Here is a 17128-nt window from a genome sequence, read left to right on the forward strand (position 1 = left end):
AGTAGTTTCAAAATCATCATGTCATTTGAGTGTCAAAATTTAAGTCTTACCCAAATATGAAATCAGTAATAATCAATCTATTCCAAAATAATTAAATTTCCAGATTTGTCTTAAGTCAAACTTTGAGAAGTTTGAGCAAGTTTATAGAAAAGTTTTTGTTGTCGTACTCGAACAACTCAGAGATTAGGTGTTGTCTTTTAGCAGTTATGTTATTGAGTGACTAGTACTTAATATGGATAATGGATGTGTGACGAAGGTCGCCATAAACTAGAATATCAGTTGTTTTGAAATGGCGAAAACATTTGGATTACATCCTAGAAAATCAGTACGATTATACAGTAAACGTATTCCCCTTCAGTCGGAAAAGAAGGATATTCTCCTGAGCATACGGAAACGAAGCTATCTCATACACTCAAACGCTTTGGAAATGAAGAAATCTTTGCTCAAAGTTCAAACATGGACATTTTCACGAGGTCCATCAGTGTCAGGCCACGACGGCTCATCTTGGGCTGTTCTGGGGCTCACTTTAAATTGTCTCAGTTTGCCGCAAACGGCCCGCTCAAATTGGAGTCAACGCTTTGTCTCCTCCCCGCAGAGCGCAAAAGAGCTCTGCTTTCTTCCGCCATTCCCCTCTCTCCGACCCTTTCCACTCCGGAACGGCGGAAGGCATATTTACCATCCCGTCTGCCCCCCCGTCCGTTCGCTCACAGTATTAGGGTTGCGGCGAGGTATCCTTCTAGTTCTAGCCGGCGGCGGCCGCTGCGGCGGAGATGGGTGTCCCGGCGTTCTACCGCTGGCTGGCGGAGAAGTACCCGATGGTGGTGGTGGACGTGGTGGAGGAGGAGCCCGTGGAGATCGAGGGCGTCAAGGTGCCCGTCGACACCTCCAACCCCAACCCCAACAGCCTCGAGTACGACAACCTCTACCTCGACATGAACAATATTATTCACCCATGCTTCCACCCGGAGGACAGGGTACGCCCGCTCGCTTTGCGCTCTCTCTCTCTCTCTCTATATGCCACTTCGATCTCGAGATATGTTGATTTTCATTGGGCTCCAAGTCTCGGGCTGTTTGGGTGGGGGATGGTGAAGCTGCGTAGATACTACTTCCTTCTTCAAATTTTGATCACACTTGTACGACAATTGGGTACAGTTTACTGCAAATTTTCATATCACCCTAGAATAGAGCATATCGGCAAATGAATTTCATATCAGACTAGTTTAGCATCAGGTTTATTTGCTCTTTTATCAAATACCGCAATGCTGAACTGAACTGAGTTACTACAGAGAGTTAGTAGTTGAGACGGTACATTTTCAACACTACAAACAGGCTGAGACAGCACATTGTAAGGGTGCCAGGGAGTTACTACTCCTAGTTGAGACAGTACATTGTCAACACTAAGAATTCAGAATTGCACACTTGTAAATGTTTTTTTTTTCAAGAGCACACACTTGTACATGTTCTAATCTCTAACAATTCAGCTAAGAGATAAACTAAGAAGTAAGAACAATGCCATACCGCTACAACAATTCAGCTAATCACGATGCTAGCAGACACCAATATTTTGACTTCCTAACAATATCCAGACTTGCTCTACGAAAAATTTAGACTAGCTCTACCTCCAATAACCCACTTATGGGATATAACCACGCTCTCCAAATGCAATCCGACACCGTGAACTGTACGGGAAAGAAAAGCAATCAGAATATACTTTATATTAACAGTGATGTGTGAAATCAAGTCCCAAAGTGTTTATACATCTGGAAATAGTGATACTGCCTTGTCCTGATATTCTTTGATTCGGGACTAGCTAAATCAGTAAACAATAAAGGATTGAATTGGTTTGTTTATCCATGTAATCAGCAAACATGTAACCTACAAATCTATATGTATGGCTGAATCACAAGCAAACAACGATTGCAATCAAAACAACTTAGGCTCAACGCACGGGGAGGACTAGTACTAAAGCACAAGCACATGAAAAAAACCAAATCCAGCCCATGGACATGAGACGACGAATCATTGGATTGTTGCAACATACAAATTAAGAGAGGGAAAATGACATTTTGCTGTGCGTCGTCGTGGTCGGGGTTGGGCATGCACTAGTAGAAAAAAGGGCTTCCGTCCAGCCCCATTAGTCCCGGAACTATTCGAACCGCGACTAAAGGGGGCTTTAGTCGCGGTTCGGGAGGCGACCCGCGACTAATGCTCCAACCGCGACGAAAGGGTACCCCTTTAGTCGCGGTTCGTAACACCAACCGGGACTAAAGGGGCATGGAGGGATGCAACCGGCGGAAAAACCTTTAGTCGCGGTTGGGGACACCAACCGCGACTAAAGGATACCCCTTTAGTCGCGGTTGGTGTCCCCAACCGCGACTAAAGGTTTCTCCGAGTTTTTTACTCCCACGCACCCCTGCACCCCCCCCCCCGTGGATCGCCTTTTTTTGGTTTGTAAAATACAAAAGAAAATGATAGAAAATTCAAAAAAAAATTGTTTTCAGATTCTTGTATGTTATGCAACCTACTATTCGGAGAAATTAAGAAATTCGAAATTTCACTTTTTTGCAAAAAAAAGTTTAAAAAATGGTAAAACCGCAATAACTTTTGCATAGGATGTCGGAAAAAAACGTATAATATATCAAAAAAATCCTGGGAAAAAGTTACATCCGAATTCACCCGGGTTTACCCGGTTAGCCAATTTTTAGATTCTCAAAATTCCAAATGGAAATACGAAAGCAGGAAGATTTTAGTTTTTGCTATAAATTATGGATTTTATATTTTTAAAATTTTCAAAAAAATAAAATTAATAATTGCATCCAGCATAAAGATTACTATTACTTTTACCCAATTTTTAGATTTTCAAATTTTTAGGTTTGGCAAAAAAAAAATATTTAAAAAATTAAAAAAATTAAAAATAATAAAAATAGAAAATTAATGTTTATTTATTTATTCACGATTATTATTACATCATTATTTTTGTTTATGAAAAAAATTATTTGAAATTCAAACAATAAAAAAATGTGACATCGACCAACATGTTAATAGGATTGATATGATACTAGTATCACATACATGCGCGCGTAGCACTTGGATGTGGGACGGAGTGGAACTCGGAAGTTAAGCGTGCTAGAGGTGAAGTAGTGGGAGGATGGGTGACCGAGCGGGAAGTTTGACCACGAGTAAGTAATTTGATTAGAGATAAGTGTAGTTAGAGATAGAGACTGCAAATAACTGAAATAATAGAAATTCTAAAAAAAAATAGAAAAAAAAACGGAGTGAAAAACAATTAAAAACCCAAACAAATTAAAATAAAATTAAAAAAATAGCCTTTAGTCGCGGTTCGGGAGGCAACCCGCGACTAAATGTGCTTCGCCCAGGCGCACGCTAGGCGCCCACGTGGATGGACCTTTAGTCGCGGTTCGTAAGCAACCGCGACTAAAGAGGGGGGGCTTTAGTCGCGCTTAATTGGTCGCGGTTGCGCAACCGCGACTAATGGCAGTTGCCAACCGCGACCAAAGGCCATTTTTCTACTAGTGATGCCCATGTCGTCCTACCCTTGCGCGTCGTCGGTTGCAACTCCGGACAAGAGCTCGACGTGGACGAGGTCCTATGCTGCAGCTTGTGCGCGCAGGGCCAGCCCTGAGGAGGGGCAGGCAGGCGGCCGCCCTGGGCCCCCGAGACCTAGGGGGCCCCAAGTTCCAACTAGCGGAGGCGCGCGGTAGACCGGTAGTAGAACTCATGCTTGCGCCATTATCCCTACTTTCTTTTCTCTTACGGTTGGGAGAAAGACGAAGACAAGAAGTGTTGTGTATGAAGCGTTATTCTCAGCTTGGGCCCTTTTTCATTTTCTCAGTTTGGGCCTTCTTCCGTTGGTTATTGTATTTTTCCTCCGTTGTTAGCTAGGAAGGTTTAGGATGTGTTTGGTTGGGTGGCTATCCCTCAAGTGGCTATGGGTAGTCATCTTTTATGTGGCTAGCACCTGTTTGGTTAGTGGTGTAGGGTGGTTGAGGGTAGCCAAATTTTCCTCAAAAGGTGGTTGAGGCCAACCACCGTAAAAGTGCGTGGCTGAGGCTAACCACCCGTGGGCAAGCCACCGGAGTAACCCGCGAAACGTTTTCTCCTTGCTCACCTCCCCCTCCCCTATCACGAAGTTCTTCGTGGCGGCGACCAGATCGAACTCAATCTCATCGTGTGAGACGAGTTTTGAACTCAATCTCATGTTTGGCAATGCTGGGGGAGAATTCTAAGGAATAGTTCCTTTCTATCCGTAACATTTTGTCACAAAATATATTCCAATCAAATAAAAACGAAGCGTTCCTTTTTATTACTCCTAATACAATATGAGATTGACAAGTATGCAAAATGTGAGTACTATATTTCACATAGTGTTAGTCTCATGTTTTATTTATCAATATTTTCCTATCAAATAAAAGATTCCTGATAGATCCATCATTTATTTTGACACATTTGAGGAATAACTTGCACATAAAAGATTTGTAAATCCTTTTTTGTAGCCAATATATTTTAACTTAGCAAGGTGAATTTAGTTAAGAAAGATTACAATATCCAAGCAAGCAACGCGCTGGGTACCATCTAGTATTATGAGAAGATTATGAGGTATTCTCACCATCTTAAATAAGAGGTGATCATATCACCCCAGCCATGTTTCACACCCGAAACCAAACACAAATATGGTTGTGGTTAACCACTTTCCCAACCAACTCAACCAAACATAAAAAGTGGTTAACCCTAGCCACGTGGTTGGGGGTACCCATAGCCACTTTTTCATGCCCACAAACCAAACACATCCTTAGGTGCGATGGGGCCCAATGTCATGTGCTGGACGTGGTTGCAACTTGCAAGACTACTAATTCAGGGAATGTTTATCTCAACAAGAAAAAACAATCCATGAAATGCAAAGACGCTCAGCTAAAAAAATAAAAAAAGTAATGCAAACACATAGCCGAATCTCATTTTCCTACTAAAAAATGTCGTATGCTTTTTTATTCTTCATCATCGATTTGTATAGTTGGGAAAGAAGACACAACTGCAAAAGGCCCTGGCCAAATAAGGAGTTAATTCTTCATCTACTGGAAACAGTGCATGACACAATTCAGCTGTTTCGTGGACAAGAACTGAAGACTGCCAATCACCGACCCTCGGCCACAACGAGAGAAGCGAGAGGCCAAGTCGCCAAGAGGAGACCACACTACACTGAATACAGTTTTAAAGAAGTCAAAATGATATTAGAGCAAGTATTTAACACAATATGCATAAATTATGTGATCTAAAATTTATTTTATATAAATATTGTTTTTATTTTATAGGGCCTGAAACGAAGAAGGATAAGATAGATAATTAGATTTTCCCACTTTTTAGAACAAGTAAAAATATCAACTCATCATATCACATGCGTCATCACAGACTTCATCGTCATTGGTGCGTGCTGGCATGAAATAGTGATGATATCGATAGTTTAAAAGAAATGTGAGTTGATCAAATCACAATAATATTTATTGATAACTGAAATTAATATCTACATATTATCGGTTATAAATATGTTTGGATTTACTTTAAATACTTATAATAATAATATTAAGGGGCCCAAAATATTGCTTCGCCCCAGGCCCCCGAAATCTCAGGACCGGCCCTGTGTGCGCGCTGCCGTTGCCCACGGCAGGTGCAACTCCAACCGCTCTGAATGGAGCCGTCAGCGAGGTCCGCCGCCGTGTGGAGGTCCTGGAGTTGTCGAGCCCCACATATAAGCAACGCTAATCCATTCCTTAGGCAGACTTAATGTACCCATACGTCTGTTGTCGAAGACCCCCGCCGCACCATTTCGCTGCCGCCGGCCCTAGGTGTAGCATAGACTCATGTTGAGTTGGTATAATTTCTCTTTACCTACTTCCTTAAATTTCCAAGGGCAGTAGGGGGTATTAGCAAAATTAACCGACACATGCATGTGCCTAACCTACAACATCCCACCGCCCGTGTCGCCTCCAGAGGCCAAATGGAGCAAAACCAATCCGACTCAAGTATATGCACCTTTTTTTTAGCGAAATCAAGTATAGGCACCTCCGGACCTCATTTTGCAAGTTTGTGTATGAAATTGCATGTAGAGGACAAGTTTATGGATGCACTTCTTGTTATTTTTTTTTAAGAGTTTGTCCATTGGTTCTCAATAGTAGCCTGGACATTTCCACGAGGCCCATCAGCGTCAGGCCAGGACGACCCATCCTGGGCTTTCCGTCCTGGGGCTTACTTTCCCCGTCCCAGTTCTGCCGCGAAGGGCCCGCTCACATCAGAGTCAACTCCGGATAAGTTCTCTCCGCATAGCGCAAAAGAGCAATACCGCCTCTCCTCGTTCCCCACACGAGAACGAGATATTTCCACGCCCCGAACCCGAAAGGGCATATACCTACCATCCCGGCCCGGCCGCGTGCCTCCTTTTTTTAGGGTTTCGCGCCTCACTCCCCCTCGTCCTCTGCCTCCGTTCGCTTAATAATAGGGTTAGGGTTGCGGCGAGCTCCCCTTCTCGCCGGCGGCTGCGGCGGCGGAGATGGGTGTCCCATCGTTCTACCGCTGGCTGGCGGAGAAGTACCCGATGCTGGTGGTGGACGTGGTGGAGGAGGAGCCCGTCGAGATCGAGGGCGTCAAGGTGCCCGTCGACACCTCCAAGCCCAACCCCAACGGCCTCGAGTACGACAACCTCTACCTCGACATGAACGGGATTATCCACCCGTGCTTCCACCCCGAGGACAGGGTACGTACCCCCACGCTCGCTTGCTCTCCCTCTTTCCCCGCTCAATCTCGAGATGTGTTGGGCACGAAGGCTGGATGTGTTTGGTTGTGGCTGCGTAGGTACTTGATATATTTGTGCTTGGATGATTGATTCGTGTATGAGGAGCTAGCGTGGAGAACAGATTTGGCTTGGAGAAGAAAAATTGGTTTTATTAAGCGTTGGGGAACGACTCTTTGTAATTAAAATCGAGCTTATAAATTGTCCCCCAAACCATATTAAGCATTTTATTTCCCCTTAATAAGAACGTTTTACGAACGTTTTACGTTTTTCTCAATTACTATCAACTTCTGTGTTGACTCTGATTCTCTCCGCTATTGTATTTTCTGCCGCAGCCCTCGCCAACAACATTTGCCGAGGTCTTCCAGTGCATATTTGATTACATAGATCGGCTCTTTATCATGGTTCGCCCTCGCAAGCTCATGTACATGGCCATTGGTACGCACTTCGTCTCTGTTACGGAGGGAATCCTCTTGATGTTCTTCTCCCTTTGCCTGTTCTAATGTTGCTTGAACTGATGGAGTTCATATGGTAGAAATTATGAGTGCTCACTATACTTAACTCTGTCGCTTGTTAGGTACTATCATGGATGAAAAACATCTCATCGTAATGCAACTATGTATATGCTCACATGATACTCCTTCCAAAAACATAATGCATATAATCCTAAGCAAAACATTTTTAAGCTGGCAAAGTTTGTAGAAGAAATAACAACATCTAGAGCAGAACAAATTAATATCAGTAGATACACCATCAATCATGTTTTTGTAGTGTATTTGTTTGACATTATATATATCGATATTTTAAGTATGAACTTGGTCAAACTTGTACAACTTTGACATGCTTTATAGTTTTGGGAAGGAGGGAGTAGTTTGTCCTGGTGCTGACACTCTCATGGTAGTCATAGCCTTCCTTTAGAATGAATAGGCCCATGTATGAACAATGGTGCCATAATTCATCTACTTGTTAAGCTTCCCTGTCATGCAGTTATGTTAAACACAATTTTATCCATTTTGTATTATATCCTACAATTCTTTACAGATGGTGTGGCTCCTCGCGCTAAGATGAACCAGCAGCGCTCGAGGCGATTCAGAGCTGCAAAAGATGCAGCTGATGCGGTGAGTGTTCTAGTGGCCTCTTATACTCAGTATATAACTGTAGAGCTGTATCTATTGTTGTTATGTAGGTATTTGCAACCATCTGTGATTGCACTCACTGGTCACTGTTGCCATATCTCCAGGCTGCTGAAGAAGAAAAATTGCGTGAAGAGTTTGAGAGGGAAGGCAGAAAACTTCCTCCAAAAAATCAATCGCAAACCTGTGACTCTAATATTATTACTCCAGGGACAGAGTTTATGGCTGTTCTATCAGTTGCTTTGCAGTACTACATCCATCTCAGATTGAATTATGATCCTGGGTGGAAACAGATTAAAGTAAGCATGGCATTTTGATAATTCGGCTTTCTACTGGGTGCCTGTTTGATGACTTGACTTGCTACTGGGCATTATCTTTTGTTAGCATGTTTTAGTCACGTTTCCTTATGGTTTAGAAACGTTTTAGGTTGGTACTGGGAAAGTATGTATAGACAATATATGTTCTGATTAAAATCTTCTGAAGGTTATTCTTTCTGATGCCAATGTTCCTGGTGAAGGGGAACACAAAGTTATGTCCTATATTCGTGGCCAAAGGAATCTCCCTGGATTTAACCCGAATACCAGACATTGTCTGTATGGCCTGGTAAGTTCTTTATGATTAATGCTTTATTTCTTGTTCGACACTATTTTATATGTTAGTTGTCTTGCTAATGTATAACTTATTCTCTTAAATACAGGATGCAGATCTTATCATGTTAGCTTTAGCAACACATGAAGTACACTTCTCCATACTGAGAGAGGTTCTCTTCCTTTCTCAAATGCTTCAAATTTACACTTCATTGCCTTGTGCTAAGAAAAAGTGAATTTGTTTATATATTTTCCTGTTGTCTGTGTTGCTTTTTTTCTACCTTGTGAAATTTATGAATTGTAACTTTCTTTCAGAGTATTTTTTTTCTTGATCATCTTGTTTGACTTTATGGCATGAAAGCTTATTTGCATGCACTTTGTGTTTGCAGGTGGTTTTTACACCTGGACAGCAGGATAAATGCTTCATATGTGGCCAAGTTGGACATCTAGCGGCAAAATGTGAAGGAAAGGCAAAACGGAAAGCTGGGGAGTACGATGAGAAGGGTGATGAAATTGTACCAAAGAAACCTTACCAGGTAATGATGATCAGTTTCTATTGGTGCAACTTGTATGCAATAGATTTTTTCAGTGGACTTACCTCACTTTTGTGTCTTCACAGTTCTTGAATATATGGACCCTACGGGAATACATAGAATACGAGTTCAAAATGCCAAATCCACCTTTTGAGATCGATCTTGAACGTATCATTGATGATTTCATCTTCATGTGCTTTTTTGTTGGCAATGATTTTCTTCCACACATGCCAACACTAGAGATCCGTGAGGTTCGTTTCCTATTTTGTAGTTCAATCTTAGTATGAAGCTAGCAGCTAACAAGTTATGTAGTGTTACTAGTTACTAGAGTGGAGCTGTGTTTTATTCTTAAAAAGTTCGACAAGTTTCCGTTTTCTGCTTGTAGATCACTCTCTTAAATTGTTGTCACAGTGTTAACTTTCTTATTTGTCTGTAGGGAGCTATTAATTTGCTAATGGCTGTATACAAGAAGGAATTTCCTTCAATGGGTGGCTATTTAACTGATGCTTGCACGGTATTTAAATTTTATTTGTACAGGAGCTGATCCATGTGGTTTCGTCTTCAGATATTTACTTGATTTCAGATGACATATGGTTATTTCAGCAATAACATGGTTCTTTCTTTATTGTTGTAGCCGGATCTGAATAGAGTTGAACACTTCATTCAGGCAGTTGGTGCGTTCGAGGATAGAATATTTCAGAAAAGAACTCAAATTCACAAGGTAACAATGATGGCCAGCTTGATTTTACTCTTAACTTCAGTTATACCTGGCATATGTAATTGCGAAGAGCATTATGCCAATATGACATTTCTTCTCTGGGTGATCTTGCATGTTTTCTCATGTTGGTAACCTCTTTCTACAATTGTGTTCCTCGTTTTTTCCCTATTTACTTGTATTGTTTGATATCTGCTTCTGTAGTTTAGTGTTTATTTTTTATTTAAGCTCGAATGTTTTGAGGTGCTCTTCATGCATTGTGAATATTATGAACTCTATGAAATTTTATGGAATAAGAAAAATATGTTCCCATTTAGTGGTGTTCTATCCATATTTAGCATTGTAATTGAATATACTATCATGAAATTTGCATTTAGTGTAACTGTGTAAAGCTCATGGAACTAGACAATACAAGTCTGGAACTCTTGAATGCAAATGTTTCTTGACCTACTTCTATACATTTGATGATCTAGTGTTGGAAATGTTAGAAAGAGTAGTTGGATTTTTCACTCAAAGTTTACATTTACAACGATTCTGTCCTGTGTAGCGTCAAGCGGAAAGAGCAAAACGTGACAAGGCCCAAGCAAAGCGAGGTGATGATCTGGATCCCCATGTCAGGAGTGATCTTATTGTGCCTGTTGCACGTTTCCAAGGGTCTCGCCTTGCCTCTGGGTCTGTAGCTGCACCCTACGAACAGAATGGCTCTCGTAAAGATAGTACCGAAAAGGGCAGCCGAGATAAGAAAGCACGTGTTTCAACGTCAGGTTCCAGCCTTTCTGCTGCTGTTGTTGAAGCTGAAATTGGCCTTGAAGCACAGGTACTTCATTTGATCTTGTTTGGGAAGATTTTGTATTTGTTCAAAGATATTTTTATGGTTTCATCTGAACCTTGCTGTAACTTCCACAGGAACGTGAAAACAAAGAAGATTTGAAGTCGATGCTAAAAGATGCACTTCGTGAGAAATCAGATCTTCTTAATTCTGAAAATCAAGAGGAGGACAATGTATGTCATATATCTTTGGTTATCTGTGTGCAAATCTTGTGCTGTTGCTGTATTGGTTCTGTGGTTGTAAGTTCAACAGTGCTCTGGCATATTCTAATGTTGGATTTGTTGAACCACTGATCACTGTTGCTCATCGGCTTAATATTCCTTCCTTTAGCGATAAGATAAGATAAAACTACATTCCTGGTAGAGTAATGATTATACAAGTTAAATATTTCCTAGAGATAAGATAGGATTAAATTACATTCCTTTTAGAGTATGATTATATAAGTTAATAATCACTAGTTGCATTAGGGGCTATGTAAGTTGTCCCTTGAAAGGGAATGCCACACTTAACACATTGTCCTTAAGCAATGGAATAATTAATATGTTCCAAGTTCTCAGGATCTTGTTCTTCAGGTGGATAGATCAGGGTGACTGCCCTATCCTTTGTCTTCAGACGTTTACTCACCACTTCATGTGACACCAAGTCATTGAATATATTTGAATCTATATGTTTATTGAAAGCACATTTTATATTTTGGATCTTAAATATAAGTGCTCAGGGATTAGGACCTTTTTGGGGCGGGTGCCCTTTTAGTGTTGCAAGTTAAGGAAGATATTTGGGACTAGAGGAATTGAATATATACCTCCATTTTTTGACCTAATGAAGCTCTATTTTTTCTGTATAGTTTATTGGTTAAAAAATGTAAGTGATAACTGATAACCTTGTTTGTTAATATTCAGGTAAAGCTTGGAGAACCTGGATGGAGGGAAAGGTACTATGAAAATAAGTTTGGGGCAAGAACACCTGAGCAGATTGAAGAAATACGTAGAGATGTTGTAAGTATCTTGGAACTGCCTATTAATTTACCATATTCATGATTAATTAGTGACACCATGACTGTTGCCATTATTGCTTTATTCGTGCCAACTTTGATAAAAAATGTCACATGATCATTTTTTCCCAATTGTGTTATTTTCTCCTATGATGTGCTTTATGCTCCTTTAGGTTCTCAAATATACTGAAGGTTTGTGTTGGGTAATGCACTACTATTACGAAGGTGTCTGCTCATGGACATGGTAAGCTTGTTGTAATTGGCCAAATATATGATGTTACACAGTTCTATTTGTAGCACAATTGTTGATAATCCTTGTATCATTCTCCATCCATCCCACCAATACCTGTTTATTTCTAATTGCTCCTTACGATATGTAGGTTTTACCCTTACCACTATGCCCCCTTTGCTTCGGATTTAAAAGGACTAGGCCAGCTTGATATAACTTTCGAACTCGGGTCACCGTTCAAACCATTTGATCAGCTTATGGGAGTTTTTCCAGCAGCGAGGTGAATATATATTGCATTTCTTCGATCTTATTCCTTAATGCGATGGATTATTTGATAAGTTTTTAAATGATATTTCAGCTCGCATGCACTCCCTCTACAGTATCGGCAATTGATGAGTGATCCAAGTTCGCCTATAATTGATTTCTATCCGATTGGTATGCTGATTTTACAATCATGGATTCATCAGATTCTCCTATAACCTTACGCCAATTATAATCTGTCTTCACCTTGTACTCTGCAGATTTTGAGGTCGATATGAATGGAAAAAGGTTTTCTTGGCAGGTATGTTGATCTTCGTGAGCATAATTTGTATATCAGATTCTGCCATATTTAAAGAAAATCTGTACTTCACAGGGGATAGCGAAACTGCCCTTTATTGATGAAGCTAGGTTGCTGGCTGAGATTAAAAAAGTTGAACATACTTTGACGGTATGAAACAGTTTCTGATGTGTGTATTATGTTTATGATATGGAGGAGACGACCTTGTTCTATGTTAACCATTTTCCTCATCATTTGTGTAGCCTGAAGAAGCAAGGCGAAACAGTACAATGTACAATATGCTTTTTGTGAATGGCTCCCATCCGATTTCGCCCTATATCTACTCTCTCAGCAGTAAATTTGGACATCTATCTGATAATGAGCGAAATGAAATTAAAGAACAGCTCGATCCTTCTGCTAGGTAGCTCGCCCTACAAGGATTCTTGATTGTTTGTAGATTCGTTCTTTGTTTGCTTAAGTGTACAGTTATATTAGCACTTATTGGCCTTCTACATGATATACTGAACACGCTGTTTGTTCAGGCCTTTGGGTAAAGTGAAAACATGAGTAGACTGCCATATTCTAATATAACAAAAACGTGTCCTTTATATGCGCTGTTCTTGCTTATGTTGTGCAGCGGAGGAATGAATGGTTACATCTCACTTTGTGGTGGGGATCCAAGCCCGCCTATCTTCAGGTCTCCTGTGGATGGACTAGAAGATATTATGGACAATCAAGTGATGTAAGTTCATTCTTTTTCTGTATTATTAGTTAATATAGTGGCACTTCCGTTCAAAATTATGACATTTGCCTTCGCTAGATCTACAATTTACAAGCTTCCAGATCCTCACAAGCACATAGCACGCCCACCTGTTGGTGTTATCATACCCAAGAAGGTACAGTACAGTATGATTTTGTTGTAGCAGCAACACTAGTATATCATTTCACCTGGGGATGCGCTTATGGCTAACAGGCTTATTGTTTAATCTACTCTGAAGATTGTTGAAGCTGGTGATCTGAAACCACCACCTGTTCTGTGGCATGAAGACAGTGGCAGGAGGGCTTATGCTAATAACAGAAGGCATTCTGATTACAGTAGCAGGTAGTATGAGCTCTTCGCCTTAATCTGTGAATCGTTGCTTCCACATTGCAAATCCTTACCTACTTGTGAAATGGCTCAGGCCAAACCCTGCAGGAGCGATACATGGCCGCCAACTTGGGGAAGCTGCCCACCGACTAGTTGTGAACAGCTTGAATGTTCGCGGCGGTGGGCAGTATGCTCCGGCTAGGCCGTATCAAACTATAATGAATGGTATGCATTATCCAAACGGAATGCCACCAAGGATGGAGCAGCCTGCTGGACGTCCTGGTTGGCATGTTCCTAGCGATATACCAAATGGTCATGGACCACCTTATGCACCGCCATCAGGTCATCAGTATACAAGAGATAATCGTGGAAGACACCAATCTTATGCAAGAGATAGCCACAATGATTCGAGAGGAGTGGGTCGGCATCAATCTGGACACCATCAGAGTAGTAGCCACTCATACTCATCACATCCCGCTCCTCCATCATCGGGTTTTGGACGTTATGGGCAACCCCCATCTCACACTGGGGGGTATAGTGGTGCCTACCAGCCTGCACCATATGCAGGGGCCCAGCAGTGGCAGCAGCAACAACCTCATAGTTCCTATTCAGGGGGTGGGGCACCTCCTGCAAGGCCTAATTCACGACCACATCAATCACAAAACCGCTATGGCACCTTAGATAGGACTTCAAACAGGAGACCACCAGGTCAGGGCCGCTACTAGGCCCGTGTCCTCTTTGGTTCTAGCCCTGGTTTTGCTGTTACTACTTACTAGAACTTACTTGGCTTACATCAGGTATAGGAATAGACACATCATTTGCAAAGTCTGGTGATCTTGAAGCTTCTTGGTTTTGGCATAAAAGGTACCCATGGAGAAATGTTGTAACTACCGTTATTGCCAGACCACCAGAAAGTTGATTAGACAATATATTTGCAAAATCTGGTGATCATCAAGTTTCTTGGCCGTGGCAGCGAAAATTCCAAGGGACAAGTGTTGTATACTAGCAATTGTTGTCTTATTTCTGTTCTTTCATTTGTAGCCGTTTAAGCAGAACATTATATATAAGTTCCCAGTGCGATTGGGAAGATGTCCAACAAGTTTTGTATTGTAGAGATAATTTATGTATCTGGATTCATTCAATTTTGATGATGGATAATTAGATCGATACACAAGTTCTTTCTTTGTGTGATTTTTCACTTGTAAACTGGTACTTTAGACAAGTTCAAATACGTGTCATTATGCTATGTTATAATGATTGTGCCATCTGCCATAATGTACTGTACTCAAGAACTTGCAGTTTCATTGGTTTATCCTCCCAGCCACCAGAAAGAGGAGTTGTTCTGTGTAATCACGGGGCAGCAGTGCAGATCGCACGAATCAGGGATCAATTGCAAGCTAATTTAAAGCAGATCTGTATAGATGATGAGATGCAATTTTATTTTAGAGGGTGGCAATACCGGTAGGAAGGTGAGAGTACTTCTCTCGAGTTCTATTGGCTTTCAGTTTCGGAGGCATTGAAGGGGATTGGGAGTGGATTAAGTCACAAAATCCATTTAAATCCACTCCAATCCTCTTGTTACAGCCGTCCTTGCTTATGCTATAATTTTATATAAACAAAATGTTGATAGAGAAATTTTAGTTCAAGTTTTTTTTTACTTCAGAAAGAGATAAAATATGGGCTGTTTATATGGAACGTAACAAAGCATCTGGCCCATATGACTTCCCTATAGAATATTTGGCCTTTTGATATGTCATGATCTACTCATGACCTTTAAGGAGTGGTGATATATCAGATCCGCCTCAAATTAATTATGTCACCCAAGGGACTAGGGGATCTGGGTCCCCTCACGTTAGGGTTTTCCTGCTCTCGCCGGCGACGGAGTTGTAGAGCAAATCTCTTCCGATCCCTTCATGAGCTGGTCGCCTGGTGTATCTGGGGCTGATCTACGAGGAGCTTTTGTGCTCTTCCGCAGCCTAGTTCCCTTGGGAAATTTGTCTCGTCGAGGGTTTCGTTTTTTCCGATCTGAACGATGGATGGAAGCTCGGGAGCGTCTCCGGCTGAGGGATCAGCAACTAAGGAGGTCGCCAATCATGAGGATGTGGAGGCAATGATGGCCTCCCTGGGGATCTCGGAGACGGACCTGGATGACGTTGTTTTTGAAGAGGAGATTGAACAATCCCAGGTTGATAACATATGGATGGTGGTGGGTAGAGTTCATACTGATCATAGTTTTAAAAACCGGACCGGCGACCGAACCGGTGAAGGTATTGGTTTAGGTTTTTACTGGTCGAACCACTGGTTCATCGGTTCAGTGTCTGCTTTTTTAAAATATAGAGTAGTATATTTTTACTTATAAATACTGCAACAAATAAATAATTATGTATGAAAACATATATTAGACTTGCAATTTGGCATATCAATTCACAAAGTAGTTGCCAAGTTTGTCGTGTCCAAAACAGAAAAGTAGCTAACACAGGTATGTATTTCATTTTTTGCATTCAGCAAAAGCTGCGAATGATGGCCTTATAATGTTCAAGCGCTGCTATGTATCATGTACGTCATGGAGCGGAAAATTGCAAACAGCAAAGGCATATCGCCTGGTTAACGTATAAAACAGTCTTATGTCTTATTTGTAAGACAAGAGAGTATAGCTCAACTGGTTTGTTGTCTGGTAACGCGTAGGTCTCAGGGTCGATTCCTACCTTCTGCATTAAATTTTTCTCGAAGTATTACTTGCACGGTCGGACCGGCGATCTGAAATGCCGGTTTTTCTCCTGAAACCGCCAGTTAAACCGCGGTTCGTCCGGTTTTCACCGGGTCGCTTGCGCAAGCGGTCCTGTGCGCTTAACAAACCAGCGCAGGCCCTGGTTCTGGTTTTTCCCGGTTCAACCGGCGGTCCGGTCCGGTTTTTAAAACTATGATACTGATACGGAGTTCAGCCATTACTGGTTCTTCAAGAACATGAGGTCTGCGTGGGATCTGGCGAAGGATGTTAAGATTAGAGTCATAGAAGAGAATCGCTTCATATTCCAGTTTGCGTACTTGGGCGATTGGGAAAAAGTGATGGAGGGAGGTCCTTGGGTGTTTAGAGGAAAGACTGTTCTGTTGGCGCCTTATGATGTTTGTTGTCTGGTAACGCGTAGGTCTCAGGGTCGATTCCTACCTTCTGCATTAAATTTTTCTCGAAGTATTACTTGCACGGTCGGACCGGCGATCTGAAATGCCGGTTTTTCTCCCGAAACCGCCAGCTTAAACCGCGGTTCGTCCGGCTTTCACCGGGTCGCTTGCGCAAGCGGTCCCGTGCGCTTAACAAACCGGCGCGAGGCCCCGGTTCTGGTTTTTCCGGTTCAACCGGCGGTCCGGTCCGGTTTTTAAAACTATGATACTGATACGGAGTTCAGCCATTACTGGTTCTTCAAGAACATGAGGTCTGCGTGGGATCTGGCGAAGGATGTTAAGATTAGAGTCATAGAAGAGAATCGCTTCATATTCCAGTTTGCGTACTTGGGCGATTGGGAAAAAGTGATGGAGGGAGGTCCTTGGGTGTTTAGAGGAAAGACTGTTCTGTTGGCGCCTTATGATGTTTTCTCTAAGCCGTCGTCAATCGAGCTGAACAAGGTCATAATGTGGATACAGATACACGATCTACCAGATGGGTACAAGGGGATGGTAAAGACCCTGACT

The 17128-nt window shown here is 41.8% G+C and overlaps 1 protein-coding gene across 2 annotated transcripts; it reads left to right on the forward strand.

Annotated features, from left to right (window-relative positions):
- The first annotated feature begins 880 nt into the window (after positions 1–880).
- LOC124668407 (5'-3' exoribonuclease 3-like) lies at positions 881–14627 on the forward strand. Of its 2 annotated transcripts, none has more exons than XM_047205554.1 (23): positions 881–974; positions 7135–7237; positions 7841–7917; positions 8040–8231; positions 8416–8535; positions 8630–8692; positions 8909–9055; positions 9139–9303; positions 9489–9566; positions 9687–9773; positions 10315–10584; positions 10674–10769; positions 11496–11591; positions 11761–11831; positions 11968–12096; positions 12175–12251; positions 12338–12378; positions 12451–12525; positions 12618–12775; positions 12992–13096; positions 13175–13250; positions 13353–13456; positions 13536–14627. In XM_047205554.1, the coding sequence occupies exons 1-23, from the start codon at positions 933–935 to the stop codon at positions 14164–14166; spliced, it is 3003 nt and encodes a 1000-aa protein (XP_047061510.1). In that variant the 5' UTR covers positions 881–932; the 3' UTR covers positions 14167–14627. The 2 variants fall into 2 exon arrangements, with proteins under 2 accessions (XP_047061510.1, XP_047061509.1); XM_047205553.1 differs by lacking the exon at positions 881–974 and adding an exon at positions 6491–6763.
- The last annotated feature ends 2501 nt before the right edge of the window (positions 14628–17128 follow it).

The sequence above is a fragment of the Lolium rigidum genome, chromosome 6 (genome assembly GCF_022539505.1).
Source record: "Lolium rigidum isolate FL_2022 chromosome 6, APGP_CSIRO_Lrig_0.1, whole genome shotgun sequence".
Taxonomy (NCBI): Eukaryota; Viridiplantae; Streptophyta; class Magnoliopsida; order Poales; family Poaceae; genus Lolium; species Lolium rigidum.

What these genes read in the sequence shown, in the direction of transcription:
- LOC124668407 (XM_047205553.1), top strand. Translation starts at nt 6,560, where the DNA reads ATGGGTGTCCCATCGTTCTACCGCTGGCTGGCGGAGAAGTACCCGATG. An exon ending in GCTCATGTACATGGCCATTG is followed by an intron (nt 7,238 to 7,840) that starts GTACGCACTTCG and finishes AATTCTTTACAG; the next exon opens with ATGGTGTGGCTCCTCGCGCT. An exon ending in AAGTTGAACATACTTTGACG is followed by an intron (nt 12,526 to 12,617) that starts GTATGAAACAGT and finishes TCATTTGTGTAG; the next exon opens with CCTGAAGAAGCAAGGCGAAA.